The following is a 17,139-nucleotide window of genomic DNA, read 5'->3' on the forward strand; positions in this document are numbered from 1 at the left end:
AACTTTCCAATTAGATATTCAAGCATCCTTGCCTGGGCTGACCACACGCTGCTATAATCGACACTGGCAGGTTACTTCATCACAATCCACCTTGTCATGTGAATGTTGTCCATGCATCTTTAATTAAACCAACAGAAATTAACATTAAGGCAATTAACATGGTCACAAGCTATTGAATGGACACGCTCTGGTAAATTCTGTCGTTGACAGCTTAGCTTGGCAGCTAAGGTTATCAACTGGAAAACACAAGGCACAAGGTTCACTGCAGAAATATGCAGAGGTACAGTATGGTGTCATCTACAAATAAACCTAGAACTGCATTTCACTGTAACCAAAATAAAAGGCAAAAATCAGTCAACACTTTCTTTCATTTCAACTATATTTCAAAACCAAAAAAAAACATCTTCCTCATTCACATAATAAATACATTTATGCACCTGTACTTCAAATGCCATTCTGTGAGCATATTTACATCATAAATAAATCTAGTGAAGAAACACTTTACATGGTTTTAGAAACAAAAGTAGCTAAATCAGGTGGCTTCCTACATTACATACACGGGATTGAACTGGAAAGAAATGTACAAACCGTATCTACATTTGCATGGAGTGTACCGAGGCGATGACATGGTACTTGCAAGCTACCCTGGTATCTTTCCCAAGCTTGTACCGGGGAGAAACGTGAGGAATTTAACTGTTATGTAATTTGTTTTGGAAACATGCCACCTTGATCATTATCAAACAAAAAAAAAAAAATCATAACAATAAAAAGGGTTTCTCTAGAAAAAACAAAGTTAGGACAGAAAAGTTAATCTTGAACAACACATTCGTCTTGCTTTAGTAACCCCAAGATCTGGCATTCATCATTTTTGAGTATTTATTTCACTTTTTACCTCTAGTGTAAATTATATTATTTTACTGTGTCAATAATATTTCCAATTAAAAAAGAATAAATTATTATTTTTTTTCATTAACATTTTAACACTGGTGTTTCTGACTCCATACCACATGTGCAGTCAGGATTTGCATTCATTGTTGTAGAAAGAAAGAAAGAAAGAAAGAAAGAAAGAAAGAAAGAAAGAAAGAAAGAAAGAAAGAAAGATCTTCAATTAGGTTTTATTTGGTCTGATTGCATTGGGATATCTGGAACAGACGTGTTCCAATTCTCTAAATTCTTTTTTTTTTGTTGTTGTTTTTAAGAAAACGTACACAACCCTCCTCCCACATCTTTGTTCCCGTAAATTCTTCACATCTTGTAAAATTTATGCAAATGGCTCACTCAGTGTGCACAAATGCAGAGAAGAATAAAAGGTCACAAAGCCTAGTTTATATTTAACTTGGCTGCACCTTAATATTTGCTAAAGGTTAACAGGATCCTATAAAGAAACCAATAATACTTTATAGTGCATTTAAAAGTATCAGCTCTGATGCTGTCACTTACCAATACTGTTTGCCTGGTAGTATTAGTGCATTATAGGCTGAATAAATCTTGCTACCAGGATAATGAGTGCTTTAAAAATGAACATGATATTTGGATGGCGTTTGGCACCACGCTTTTTTTGTTTTTTTGCTTTTTACAAATGCTCTATCAGCTTCCATTAGTGATTATTACTGATGTTGCTTTATGTCCTTGTGCTTGGTCTTGTTGCATTCGTAAATGAGATGTGACATCATAGTGGGAACCACTACAGCCCAAGGAATAGTTCCGAAGGGTTTCACTGTCATACAGATGCTCAAGAGCATATCCAGTCAAGGAGTATGCATGCTTGTCAAAATACTGACGATGATGAGAAGAATAGTAAGTAGGTGAGGCGGCACAGTGATTTCCAGAGATCTGGCTAGGAGACAAGTCAGCCTGTAAGTAGTCTTTTGTGAGTGACAAACTAGATTTGGAAATTCTGTCAGAGCTTGGACTGCTTATCCTTGAAAGCGACGTAGGGCTGGCATCGTGTTCGTTTTCATGGGGGCTAATCATCTTGCCATCCCTGTGCTGGCTGAGATCACACAGAACAGAGCTAGCAACAGAGGGTCCCCGGCATACTACCCCTTGCAGATGACTTTGGGAATAACTTGACCCATAGCAGGATGAGTGGGTTTTTTGCAGCCCATTGACAACTGCCAGATGATCCTGAGTAGCCTTCCTCAAGTGTAACCTGTTTTCCTCCTCTTTAATCATTTGCTGTGTTGCTCTTATTAAAGTTTCAATCTTGCTGGGCTCATGGGGGCTGCCCTGGTACTGCTCGCTGCGGTACCTCTCCCCCGAATCACTAGCTGATCCAGGATCAGGCGAACTAACCACACTGTCTTCATCCCAGTGACTTCTTCCTAGAGGTATTAAAAAAAAGGGTAAATCTTGGTAAATTATGTAAAAATCAGTGTTGAATAATTAGCAGCAAACACACAGTAGTACTTATCTTATCAAAAATGCTTCAAAGAATCACCACAAAATACTACAGATCTTTTGAAACTTTGCAAATAAACACTAATGGGAAATTAACTGAATAAGCCCTCGTCTATAGCAGGCTCTGGCTCCTCTTCTGAAGCAATACAGAAAATACTTTGCAAGGAGTAAAGAAAGTCTGCCGTCTTTTTGTAACCATTGTGCTAGTCATATCATTACAACAAAGCGCAAATTGTGCTTGTCCAAAGCAGCAACAAAAAATATACAAAGTTATTTATATATTATCTGGAACATAGAAACATAAGAGGGAATATCATAATCATACTATAATTCACTACATCGGGCCACATCTGTGTACAGTTCTGGTCACCACTTTTCAAAAAATCCCATAGCTTTAGCTTCAATGTAGAAAAGAGCAACCAGGGGCATCCCATGGCTAAAGAACTGCCGTTATCTGTCAGGCTCATGGAATTAATCCTCTTTAACCTCAAGCTGAGAAGGCTGCAAGGCCTTCAAAATTGTAAAGGCTTTGATAAAACTGATCAGGCTGAGTTATTTCAATAAAGTAGCAATTAAGTACTCAAGGACATGGATGGAAATTAAGTGCAAGTGCATTTAAGGCTGAAGCCAGGAAGTACTTCTTAATACAAAAGTTCATGGCAACCTGGAATAAGTCATGTAGTTAAAGAGGAAACATAGAAAACGTTTTAAAAGTATCAGGATGGAGCAATTCAGCTAATAGTTTGTTAGATGAGGCTGATCAACTGGTCTCCTTTCATTTGTCACACCTTGTCCCATTGCTAGTTTTTAAAATATTTACATTACAAGTGTACAAAAAGAGAAGAGTCCATTCATTTTATTTGTGGTGGTGCTGGTAGATGTATCATTTTACTTATATGCCCACTAGTAAAGTGATTAACAATGAAAACTGGTCCTCAAAAACAATTCTGCTATTTTTTTATTATGTTAAATTATTTGCCTATATATCTCATCAGACAGCAGTTTAACCAAGTGAGATATGGAGAGCTTCTCGCATACTCTGCAGTTTATTTTGGATAAACGTATACATACTGTACAGACATATCAGTCACACAGCTTGTTCACACTTGGATTGCTAGGAAAAGGGTGGAAAACAAGATGGTAGCAGCAATCATAATCAAAAATCGGTTATGGTAGCAGCAATAAAAAATGTGAGGAGGAATCAGGAGTTCTATAGGGCAGAAGATGACCTAGATTGTTACCGAGAAGACATTCTGCCCTTTATATAATGAAACATACCAAAAGGCACCTTCAATACCATTAAGAGACATTTAAAAAATAAGGCTTTTTTGATATACTGATGAAAACCTGTTAAGAAGCTAGAATAAGGATATTCAGGAAAGAAACTTCTTCCCTTTTTCAGTTTCTGATGGCTATTGCTAGATGGTGCTAGCGGATTGTTTTAATCTGATAATATTTGTTAGAATATTATTAACCTAGCAATAATGCATTCTTCTTCAAATGTGAAAACTGTTTATGTTTACAACAGCAAGCAAATTTGCTAATAATATTAAAATTTATGTAAGTGAATAACATAGTATAAATGTTTTCTGTATGATGAAAGAAGAACTTGTGCACTAGAACAAAAATAAAATATTCTCTGACATCATAATGTAAAAAAGAACTGAAAAGTTAGTTTTTTACATTTAACGTAGTTGGTATATACTGCATATTACCATCAAATTTGCTCTCTGAAGTGCATCCATTGTGTTGCTGAATATATATACAATACATATATGCACTTTACAAAAATTCAATTATGAGGTCTTAACAGTATTTCTAACACGTTAAATGTCTTACCATGTACGCTATGGATTGAAGCAATGTGGGGCATGCTGTTTTCGTATCTGTCCCTGTCTTCTGGTGATGATTTAGAAACTGACAGAACTGATCGTGAAGAACTCCACCAACTTTCTCTGCCCGGTTGAGGAGTACCCAAAAAGTATCTTCCAGCTTCACAGCGGCCACCTTCACAGGCCTGGGTGTGGTAGTGTGTATGTCTGTCTTCAGTTAACCTGGCAGTGTGGTCAAGAGCAAATCCAAGGCAGAGGGAGCTTCGGTCCGAATATGGTCTATAGGCACAAGACACATCAGCATGCTGGGAGTGAGATCCTTCTCCATGGTCCAGCAGTTGCGGGGATGCAGAATCAGTTAAGGGGCTTCCTCCCCATTGGCTGTCATGATCAGACTCTGATCTCTCAGTGTGAAACCCAGAATACTATAAGATTTTTAAACAAGAAAATAGTTTATCTCTAATCAATTTAATGAGTTAGCTAAATAAACATCAACTTTAAGTTAAATAGGTTTCAGAAGCGTCAGATAGATAGATAGATAGATAGATAGATAGATAGATAGATAGATAGATAGATAGATAGATAGATAGATAGATAGATAGATAGATAGATAGATAGATAGATAGATAGATAGATAGATAGATAGATAGATAGATAGATAGATAGATAGATAGATACTTTATTAATCCCAAGGGGAAATTCACAAATATTTCAGTAAAGCATTGCTATTTACCCATAGGTTATAACTAAATGACGGTAGACTGACAGAAAAGCAATCTCACCACAGATAGAGCAGCACATTACAGTAATAGTCTATAAAAGTAAATAAAAGACCAAGGTTTGGCTGCCTAAATGTATCTCCATCCACTACATTCTAATAGTTTTGAATAAATGACTTTAAAGGGATTCACTGAATGAGAAGGTTCATTTAGTATTTGGGTACTGATTACCTGAGGATAGGGCGATGCTCTGGCCTTTGATCTTGTTCGTGCAAGTCTGGATTTGCTTCCCTTTCGACTGTCAACAACCGTTGGTGTGGTGTTGGTATAGGAGAATGTTGGCTTCGTCGATGTCACTTGATCTAATGACAACTGCAGTCCTTTGTATTCAGTGTCACTGCATTATAAGAAAAGATAAGAGGTCAAGATTTATGCTATAATATTTGTATTGCTCCACCTTAAAATATTCAATACCTTGATCTGTTTACATTTTTTATTTTATAACAATATGTTCACTTATGCATAATCTCTGTTCTGTGTAAACAAATAATTATACACTTTTCCTGCTTTTATTTTTTTATGCTTACTTAATGGTGTTTTAATATACACATCATTACATTTTTAGATGCTTTTAAGACCATGAATCTCATGGTAATTTTTCAGTCTACAAACAGAAATTCTAAAAAATGCAAGGAACATTGTAAGAAAACAGGTAAGAGATCAAGTTTTGATTATCAGAACACATTCTGTGATGTTTACATTATGAGATAAATGGAAAGCATGCCAATAATTGTGTCAGTTTCTATTACGTGCAGGAATAAACTAATAAAAATTTGGCACCGAAAGATACCACTTGGTCAAGACAATAAGGAAGGAGGAATATGCAATAAGTTCCTTCCGTAATACAAAATTATGGGGACAAAAGTACAGGAAATGTGGATGGAAAGCATTGAAGAAGCAACATTACTAATTGCTGCACTGAAGAAAACCGTGCTAATTATAAAGTTCACAAGTTCTGTGTGGATAGCATAGTCCCCAAAAAGACAATGCACTGTTTCCACAACAACAATCCATGGATCACAAAAGACTTGAAAGTTCTGTTGAACAGGAAGAAGAGAACCTTTAGGTCTAGAGATAATGATGAAATAAAGCAGGTGCATTCAGAACTGAAGAAGAAGCTCTGCTACAGACACACACTTGAGCACAAGTTACAGCAAAACAACATGAAGGAAGTGTGGAATCGGTTGAGGACTTTCACTGGCTACAAACAGGCTGTAAAACATGTTGAGGAAGGGAACAAGAGCAGAGTTAATGATCTGAACTAGTTCTTCAGCAGGTTTGGCTCATTCTTGTCAGTCCAGCCCTCCCCCAACACTACTAGCCTCTATCAGCAAGATGAGGAAGCTCAAGAATCCCAACTGCCATCTGCACCCTGCCTGACCTTTCCCCACAGTGACATCACACCTGTGGTCTTCAGCTCCTCTAAACTCTCTAGACATCTTGCCTGAAGAAGGGGCCTGAGTTGCCTCGAAAGCTTGCATATTGTAATCTTTCTAGTTAGCCAATAAAAGGTGTCATTTTGCTTGGCTTTTCTCTACTGTCTCTAATGATGAAGTGAGGAGAGACCTGGGAAAACTCTGCATAAACAAGGCTTCACGGATGGATGGAATTAGCCCCAGGGTGCTGATAACATGTGCTAGCCTGCTCTGTTGGATCCTACAACACCTCTTTTCCCTTTCTCTGAATTTCCAGAAGGTTCCCTAGCTGTGGAAAACATCCTTTGTGGTACCAAAGAAAGGTCATTCCAGTGATCCCAAAGGAATTTAGACCAGTTGCTCTTACTTCATGTCATGAAGACCTTTAAGGCTGGCCCCCGGTTTCAAAACATCTGGATCCCCTGCAGTTTGCAGATCAGACACATATAGATATGGAAGATGCTCTCATCTGTAGGCTCCACAGAGGCTACTCCCACTTGGACAAAACCAGCACCACAGTCAGGATAATATTCTTTGACTTTCCCAGTGCTTTTAACACCATTCTGCCTCATCAACTGGGAGAAAAGCTCAAGGCTTTGCATCTTGATGCCCCACAAACTCCTGGATTATGGACTAAGTGACCAATAGACAGCAGTTTATGACACTGAGGGACTGTGTGTCAGAAATGGTGATGTGTAATACTGGAGCACCTCAGGGAACCGACCTGTCTCCTTTCCTGTTTTCCCTCTACACAAAAGATTTCCAGCATAATACCAGGGCTTACCATCTACAGAAATTTTCAGATGACTTGTCCAATAATGGAGACAAATCACAATATAGGAAAGCCGAGGAGGACTTTGTTGTGCAGGAACAACAAACTGCAACTCAACATCAACAAGACAAAAGACCTGGAGGTGGACTTTAGGCGTGCCAATGAGCCTTTGAGACTTGTCACCATCCAGGGGGAGGACGTGGAAGTAGAGCAGAGCTACAGGTACCTAGGGGTCCATGTAAACAACCTACTGGACTGGTCTGACAACACAGTGGTGCTGTATAAGAAGAGCAGACTTCACTTGCTAAGGAGACTCATGTCTTTTGATGTGTGCAGCAAACTGCTAGAAATGGTCTACCAGTCCATAAGTAGTCAGTGTGGTGTTCTACGCTGTGGTCTCCTGGGGAAGCAACTTGAGATCAATTGAAGCACAATGCCTGAATAAACTTATCAGGAAAGCCTGCTTTATCACAGGGCGAATCCTGGACACATTTTGAAGGTGTTGTAGAAAAGAGGATGGTGGCAAAATTGGATGCCATTATGAAAAATCCCCTCCATTCCCTCCAGAGGGCGCTCTCTTGGAGCATGTTTAGCACAGGCTCATTCTACCACGGTGTGCTCAGAAGCGCCTCTGGGGGTCTTTTCTGCCCAGTGTTATCAAGCATTTCAATGCTTCCTCCCAGAGCACTAATTAAGTTTATTTTGAAATAATATTTTGAAATATCTGAACAATATTTATTTATTTTTGTTTATATTTACATACTGATAGATAGATAGATAGATAGATAGATAGATAGATAGATAGATAGATAGATAGATAGATAGATAGATACTTTATTAATCCCCAAGGGGAAATTCACATACTCCAGCAGCAGCATACTGATAAAAACAATATTAATTAAAGAGTGATAAAAACACAGTGCAAGTTAAAAAGTGCAAGGTGGAGAGTGCAAGGCAGGTATAACAGACAGTAACTTTGTATAATGTTAACGTTTACCCCCCCCCCCCCCAGGTGGAATTAAAGAGTCACATAGTGTGGGGGAGGAACGATCTCCTCATTCTGTCAGTTGAGCAGGACAGTGACAGCAGTCCGTCGCTGAAGCTGCTCTTATGTCTGGAGATGACACTGTTCATTGGATGCAGTGGATTCTCCATGATTGACAGGAGCCTGCTCAGCGCCAGTCGCTCTGCCACAGATGTCCTCACCAGTTTGTCCAGACGTGAGGCGTCCCTCTTCTTTATGCTACCTCCCCAGCACACCACCGCATAAGAGAGGGTGCTTGCCACAACTGTTTGACAGAACATCTGCAGCATCTTATTGTATTTGTATTGTAGTATTTGTCCTGTGAGTCTGTATCCTTATTTTTACGTTTCTACTGTTGTATGCATGTTAATTTCCCCTTGGGATTAATAAAATGTATCTAATCTAATCTAATATTTCACATGTCATTTACAAATGCATGTTATGACAATAATGATATCTGAGGCAAGAATGCAAGTCAAAGGACTTGCTTTTTGATGTAATTTATTTCATTGATTTATTTCAACATCTTAAAATTATTTCAGGCAAATAATAAGCAGAATGTTATATTTCAGATTGAATTTTGATGTGTTTTATGTTTTATTTTTGTTTATGTGGTATTTAAGGTAATTTATTTACTGTTCCCTTAAATGTTCTTACGTTGGAAGTTCTTTGCGGATGGAGCCCCAAGAGACCCGATCAAACTGATTTCCATGGATCCTTCCTCTTGCTATAAAAGGCTGAGAGCTAGAGAAACCCAGCAGCAATTCATTGAAGTTCTTTGGAGTCTTGTGTCAGTTTTTTTCATCGGATTTACTGTTTTTTTTTTTTTGTTTTGTTTTTATGTTTCTTTTACTGACTATTTTGCTCTATTTATTGGATTACGGTTCTTGGAATGTGTTTTAGGACTTGTTTGCTTGGAATTGTCTTTTAGGCAAATTCTTTTTGCCTCTTTTTTCCTTTTTTGAACATTTTGTTATAGTTTTTTATTTTGTATAATAAATACTCTCCTTTATAAAGGATATTTGTGGAGTGTGTCTCTGCTAACCTCTATTAAGACAGTTTGGTATATTTTGGACCTACAAGGTAGTGGGAAGTAGGTGTGAAACTAGACGATTGAGGTAATACTCAAGGGGTAGGTGAAAACTAAAAAAATCCTAATACAAGAAATTGTATAAGGCGAAATAAAGAACAAAAAAAAAGTCAAGGCATTTTATTATTTATGACATAAAATACAGTGCAAAAGGACTTTCTCTGCAAGTACAGAGTGGAGTAGGGGGCAGTGCCTGCTTTCTCTTAGACTCTAAGAAGGGTATCTGAATGATTAAATGATTGCAAAATTATAAAGAACAAATGCACTTACATGATCAACCTGCTCACTTCTGCAATCATTCAATAATTAAAGCACACAATCAAACTGCAATGCCATCAGAACATGTTATACCAGGCTCCATTTCCTTTTATCATCCAGCATATGTACCCAATATGCTGTTCTGTCTCTTTCTATCTTGGCTATTAACACCTTGCTTCATTCACATCAGAATATTCTTCTATTTATTCAATCTGAACTGCTCATAAACGTAAGCACATGCCTGTAATACAGAGACTCTCGAGAAGACATTAAATACGAAATCAATACAGAAGCTATCCTTGCCTGGAACTGTAGCCAGCGTCCACATGTGCTACAGTCAGGGTCATGGCACTGGGAAGGCAGTGGACACTGAACAGTGTGGGAGGAACATTCATGAAAGGCCAGGTTAAAGTATTTAAGCTCAGCAGAGAGCATCAAGGAAAAATACTGTCTATACCTTGGTGTTTATTGGTAAAGGTATTGGTGGGTATCGGGTCCTTAACAGTATTAGGTATTAGTATTCAGTATTAGGGCCCTGGAGTTAAAAGAACTTATGGGCTACCAGAGAAAGTTGTGCCATGGCAGTTGCAGCACTAATCTGACTCTGGAATGGATATCTTCTAAATGGAGGGGAGAAATGGTGGTCAGACATTAGAATGTGAGACAGAGCAAAGATCATTTTTCAAAAAGAAAGTTAGTGAAAAGACTAGCTAATACATGAGAAAAGTAGACTAGTCTTTAGGGCCCACTAATAGAAAGAGACCCAACAATTACACTATTGTGCAAATAATATTGAACATCTAAAATCAGCTTTGTCATTTTGCTCCTAATTTTCTTAGACTGCACTTTAATTTGGATATTGCTACTGGTTCTGGGGTAAATGCTATACATTACTCTGGAAAAGTACCTTTACATTATGTAGATGTAAGAAACTTTTTCCCATTTTATTAATTAGTAACAGAAATATTAAATGTGTTCAGTAACACTTTCAGTAGAAACTATGACTGCAGTATTAATCTTAAGCAGAATATGTTTTCATCATAATGCGCCTACAATGAATATGTTTTAGTTTAAAGTAGAATATAGCAAAAAAATGGTTCAAAATATAATGGAGGTTTACATATTATTCTCCACTCTACTTTATAGGTACTGCCCCCTCAGAAATGTTATGCATTTATGCACAGAACGGCAATCAATTATTAATTATAATCTGTTAACTAAAGCCAATCACAGTTAAAGAAAAGTAAAAAAAAAAAAAAAAAAACTAAACTATTGAAACAAATTACATTAAAAAATAAAGTGAATGAGGGTGTGTCAAGAAAAGCTACTTATACCAACAATATACCTGCATAATGCCTCTTCACGACTGTGACTGCCAAGGCATAAGTTTTCTTTCATTTTAAATCTTCTTTTCTTCTAGTCATTCTGGTGTGCGTTCAGACCATAGTTTGAACGTGTGTCTATCTATCTATCTATCTATCTATCTATCTATCTATCTATCTATCTATCTATCTATCTATCTATCTATCTATCTATCTATCTATCTATCTATCTATCTATCTATCTATCTATCTATCTATCTGAGGGCAAGCACGAATAAGAATTCTCTTAAATTTGTGAAAAGTGACAACAAAGCAGGAAAAGTAAACAATTTTATTCTGTATATCTCAAAATAAACTTTTCATGCAGTGCATTACATTTGCAATTGTTGAATATACAGGGTGGTGCTTAAAATATAGCCTGCTGTGGTTTTAGCAGCAACAAACGTAATTGGGTGAAGTCAGTGGGATTTTCCGTTCTGTTTGCTAGTTCTGTTATCTGTGTGCTTGCTTGGCAGAAGACACACTGTCTTCACTGCAACAATGTATTTCAATTATGGAGCTGTATGTTTGTACAGGTTCCTTCAAAGTGGCACATCAGGGATTTGTGGAATAAATTGCAGACATGCTTGTGAAATGTACAATTTGACATTTGGTTAAAAAGTGTCATAATCTGGGTTCTGCGAGTTATGCACGAGGAAAAAAGAAAACCCTTAAATTTTTCCTTTGAGTCCACAATGCCCTAAGTTCTTTATCTCTCACAGCCTCTCCCAAGCTCATATCAATATGACTAACTAACGCTCATAGAACCCGTGGTGCAAGGGCATTATATACTTTTGGGGGCTGCCCTTTCATTACCCTACCTGGGCTGCATAGCGAGGATCTTAAAATGCTTAATGCATCAGTGAAGACACAATTTACAACGAATCCATACAGGACAAAAAGTTTTTTTCTTAATAATTTCAATAATGTAGTCCACTAATGTACTCATCAACTGAAAATACTGTGAGTTGTGTATTGTGTAATGCTGAATGATTTTTTTTTAAACACATGTGGAGGACTGGGGAAGTGACATCATAGATAGATAGATAGATAGATAGATCTACCTATCTATATATTTTTAATGTATTTAAAGAACTTCTGTAAAAGCCCAAGCTTCCAACCTGAGGACAAATAAAGTTGTATCTATCTATCTGAAATGACTGACCTCAAGCTACTGTAGCTAGTAAACAGTAAAACATTCAATTAACTGTTAAAAAAAGGTAAACATTAAAAATTCATATCTAAACTTTGTAATCTATAATCTGAAAAGTTGTGTATTATGTTGGAAAAACATATTTCAAAACACTTGTATTTCTCAAAACCACAGAACAAACAGTGAGGCAATTCCTACAACAAGCCATCCATAAAACAGATTATGCATATCAATCAGAAAGTCAGCGAGTCATAAGAATATTTACTAAGAAATTTACAGCATAATGGGGAGAGGAACATCACTCAGGTTTAAAGAAACAGAAACAGAAAATATTTAGTAATGCTGTAAATGAGATTTGGGAGCCAAGTTCTAATTACAGTGCACAGAATACACTGACTTATCTATAAAACATTTTAAGAGTTGTAAACCTAATGTATTGATTTGCAAAGACTTGGTGTATTAAAGAAATCACTTCCTCAAATTAAAAAAGTCAATGATATTGCAAATGTAATACATTTTTTTCATGCCACATTACCACAACTTCTGATAAATAAGTGGGGCGGCACAATTGCTTGTGGTTTCAAATGGCATCAAATCCATGCTGGCGTAACAAAGTTCATTTAGTGCAGACATTTGTACACCTCATTCTCTACATCTGAAACTTTCTATCTCTGCTGCCATCAAACGCCAATTTGCACAAATGAAGGGCCTTATTATAATTTGAATGTGATTAAATGGCACAGTTTTTAAGAAAGTGCTATTTCACTTCTCCAGTTGCTTTATGTTCACAGCCTTGAGTGTGCCATACCAGTCACAGGTTCCTGCCAAATTCAATTAACCCAAATAATACTGGCCTTGCACAGACAGACCTGTAGCAGCACAAAAATCCTTCAAGCTAACAAAGAGGAGATATATTCAATTTTAATATATTCTTATGAATTACCTACACTATTTACACTGAGTACTATATAAATAATCAAATTAAAAAAAGAACATATATTACAAGAGAAAAAAAGTTAAGCAAGCAAGTATTTCCAATATAAAGCACTAATAACAAACATGTATTCTAAAAACTAAAAATATAAATAAAATAAATTATTAACAATGTACTTTGGATGTCATTTGGCACAGTAGTTAAGGCTACTGCATCACAGCTTCAAGATGGCGTTTTACTCCTGCAACGCATTGTCGTTGTGGACTCTGCCCTTTCCCTTCATGTTCACACGGGTTTTCTGCAGGTTTTACTCCTACATCCCAAAGACACGTGTGTTATGTTAACTGGCAGCTCTGTAATGGCCTGAAGTAAATATATCCAGCAATGAGCTGCCAATCTGTCCTGTTTTCTGATGTTGTATTAAAATAAGCACAGTGTACTCTAAATGAGTGTTGAAAAGCACTGTTGCCTCACAGCTCCAAGACTTTCCGTTTTAAAGCCAAGTCACTATATATGTAGAGTATACACATCTACTATATATTTTAAATGGCTTTTTTCACTTGTACTACTGTTACATCCTAAAGGCATGCATGTTATTCTAACAGCAGACTGTGATTAACCAGGTATGTGTGTACCTATACTGAGATAAACTTCAGTCTCATCCACACTTGATCCCTGCTGCTTGAAAGGTTTTTACCTCCCTAAAACGCTGAACTTGAATAAGTATGACCAGAAAATGAAAGAACGGTCATAATGTATTTTGAGAGTACATACATTTAAAAGATTATTGATCCTGAGGAGTGTGCCAGGGTTCATATTTAATTTGTAAACTTATTCTCTTTTTTTGATTGCCCCTGTTTTTTTTTCTACAAAAAATATTTCATTTGAAAACTTGCTTTCTATGTATATGCTTTGACATACTATATATTCTGGACATATGAATTTTAGACTGTATTGTAATTTTGAGTTGCTTTAATATGTTGAACCATCCTGAACATGCTAAGTATAAATAAATAGCTGCACTATTACTTCAAATCTAGAAAAGAAATGGAATATTAATAACAGAAGCAATGCATACGACTGTAAACTGGCAAGCAGCTCACAAAGAAAAAAAAAAAGGAGGACTATAAATAATGCAGACTACTGCACTAAAAAATGAAACCGTCACTTGGTGAGCACCATGAAAGGCATAATATAAAATAAAGACTAACAGATACATGTCAGCATTGTATGTTCATTTTTTAGTTTTCAACCATTGACATCAACATCTTTTTATATTACTAAAAAATCTTCTTTCTCTAAAATCAATATTTTGGGAGCTAATTAAAAATCCTTGGGCTGAAAGGCATGTCTTACTTTGACAGGCTAAGGATGTAGAACCAGCAGAATTCTTGACAAGTTAAATGTTGAATCACATATTTGACTGACTTAAGTGAAAACTAAGGGATGTACACTGGAAAGGAAAGTAGGCAGTACTTTTTTACACAAGGAATTAGGGAAGTATGCAGTAACCTTCAAAATCATGGAGCTAATTCAAAAAAATTGGCCGTTAACATAGCCATTAGGAAAATTGCAAAGTTTATTTTTACCTGAAAATAAAGAGAAAATATGATTAAGGCTATACAACCCCTGAACTGCTGTGTCTCTTTCTATTTTTCTTTATTTTCAGTGTTGGAATGATCTTTACTTTTCACCATTGTAGATACACACTGACGCACCCTGTCACAAATTCAGCCATTAGTTAACTAAATGAGCTCCATGGCCTGAATGATCTCCACCATGATGATGAAAACCTGATTTGCCAACACTCGACTTTCTTAGAAAACTTTATCACAGCATCAAGCAATATGCAGGCAAGACCTAGACATATACTGTAAGTTGACTTTTCAGCAAATATTTCAATATCTGAAAAGCATTCATGTTAGTATGTTCTGAGCAAAATGAATATATATATATATATATATATATATATATATATATATATATATATATATATATATATATCATAAGCAAAATGATTGTTTTCTCCTGGTAAGTCTTTGTCAAATCACCTTTGCTTTAATTCTAATTGTTCCATATCTTCTTTAATAATGACATAAAAACATTTATTTCAACCAGCTAAAACCAATCTTAAAACAATAACATTATTTGACAAAAAAGTACAGTTGGACTCTCCTATGACACTTGATTATACATTTTGATTGAGAATGTAAATTCAAACAAGTACTCTTCTAATTTTTAGAAATTATACTAAGAATGTTTCAGAACACTAACACAATTTAAAAAAATATATATTTACCAGCTGCTGCAAAATCAATGATACTAAAAACCACTCTTTTCATTTGAGCAGGTATTAAGTTGCACTGTCAGTATATGGAAGAAGAAAAGGAAAACAAATTGAGCCTTTTGAAGGAAGATTCAACAGAAGGACAATCCTCAATCAATCATCAAATTAAGCCTCAGCTATATAGTGTATGGACCTGGCAAAATCCTCCCCTTCCATTTGCAGCTTAAGAAATCCCTCTTCTAACGACCTCTCCACATTTGTAGTCACGACACTGTGGACTTGCCCTGGTGTTTAGACAGTCCGTGCTCTTTCAGTCATAAAAAATAAAGGTTATGAACACAAATGTCTGATTTTGTTAGTATGTCTTTGTGATCAACCTTCTCTTTATTTTATGTACAAATTACTATGCCACTGCAGCATGTTTACTTTGTGAAAGTCTTTTTATTTTAGTTTACCTTTACCTCAGCAAAACTTATCCATTAACACACATTAAAATATAGAAAAGCATTGGCTGTATCACTTAATGAAATGAACATATAATTAACTGTCAAGCAGCCCTATACATTTATGTTAATCGTTACAGTTATTAATATAATTTGCAGCATTTAAAGGGCTGATTAGGAAGATTAAATCAATGCGACGATAACGTTGATTAACAAGTGGCTTTACAAGAGGCCATAACCACTGCTTAATGCTGGAGGACTGAAGGACTGGGTACAAAACTGTACCAGGAATTGTTGTTATGTTTTGCACTAAATACGTTTCATTCTTCTGCCTACTCTGGTAAAATTCTTTGATTATTTTATAATAAAGAGAAAAAAACCATTTTTTTTATGTTTTGTGTCTTTACCAAATTAAATTATGCTTGTTTTTGTATCTGTACTAGCAATAGCAGTATTTGCTATTGTTCTGGCTGGTTTTATATCAAACTCCCCACTTGAACTTCAGCTCTTATTTAGTCCTGAAATGAATTATGAAAGATTGATATTTAACAGCTGAGGTGGGCTAGTGCCCTGCCCAGGGTTTGTTTCCTGCCTTGCGCCCTGTGTTGCCTGGGATTGGCTCCAGCAGAACCCCGTGACCCTGTAGTTAGGATATAGCGGGTTGGATAATGGATGGATGAATGATATTTAACAGATGGAATGAAAAAAATAATATGAAGTTTTTAAATTTGTGTTTGGTAAATATCTAATGGTTACTTTAAAATATAAAGCATATCCAATAAGAAGGAGAGAAGGCAACACATCGATTTAACAGAGTATGTAAAAATGCTGACTTATTTGATGCCATTCTCTCTTTTAAATGATTGTGTTCATTAAATATGTTGCAGAGGAAACATGGGCCAAAAAAAGATATAACTTGAAAATTTTTAAGAAGTAAATGGTTCCAAAGTGAAATAAAGATTTTAAATACTTCACTGGAGGTCACCTGAATAAAATAAAAAGGACTCTCATTTCTAATATCTAAGCACATCACATCAGAATCCCATTTGCTATTATAGGAGGTAAATTCATTTTCTATGACTGAATTTTGACAAACTTAATAGATGTTTGTTACGTTATACCTAGAGGTCAATGTAAGGTCCTCCATGTCCCTTTCTTCAACCATCTGCGCCAACTCTTCACCACTATGGGGCACTGTGTAATCACCTGCTGTTACATCCACCTGTCTGAGCATGTAGTCTAGCAGTGTTAATAACATATAATGACCATATAAACTATCTGGTAATATAATCCAAGAAATAAAGCTGGCCTTCTATAGAACGCAACATTACTCTTCCAAACATAAATTACTCAGTGTTCTTTCTCTGTGTAAATGTTAACATCTTACACGA

At 36.1% G+C, this 17,139-nt stretch overlaps 1 protein-coding gene across 2 annotated transcripts in view; it reads right to left on the bottom strand.

Annotated features, from left to right (window-relative positions):
* Nucleotides 1–361: 361 nt before the first annotated feature.
* The window catches only part of sim1a (SIM bHLH transcription factor 1a), a 48,783-nt gene continuing 32,005 nt past the window's right edge, over nt 362–17,139 (bottom strand). For both annotated transcript variants that reach the window (XM_028797641.2, XM_051925347.1), the window contains 3 exons: nt 5,183–5,348; nt 4,240–4,657; nt 362–2,324 (listed from right to left, as the gene is read on the bottom strand). In XM_028797641.2, the coding sequence (XP_028653474.1) occupies nt 1,588–2,324; nt 4,240–4,657; nt 5,183–5,348 (1,321 nt within the window). In that variant the 3' untranslated portion in view covers nt 362–1,587. The remainder of the gene's footprint in view (nt 2,325–4,239; nt 4,658–5,182; nt 5,349–17,139) is intronic.

Source organism: Erpetoichthys calabaricus, chromosome 3 (assembly GCF_900747795.2).
Source record: "Erpetoichthys calabaricus chromosome 3, fErpCal1.3, whole genome shotgun sequence".
In the NCBI taxonomy this organism is placed as follows: Eukaryota; Metazoa; Chordata; class Cladistia; order Polypteriformes; family Polypteridae; genus Erpetoichthys; species Erpetoichthys calabaricus.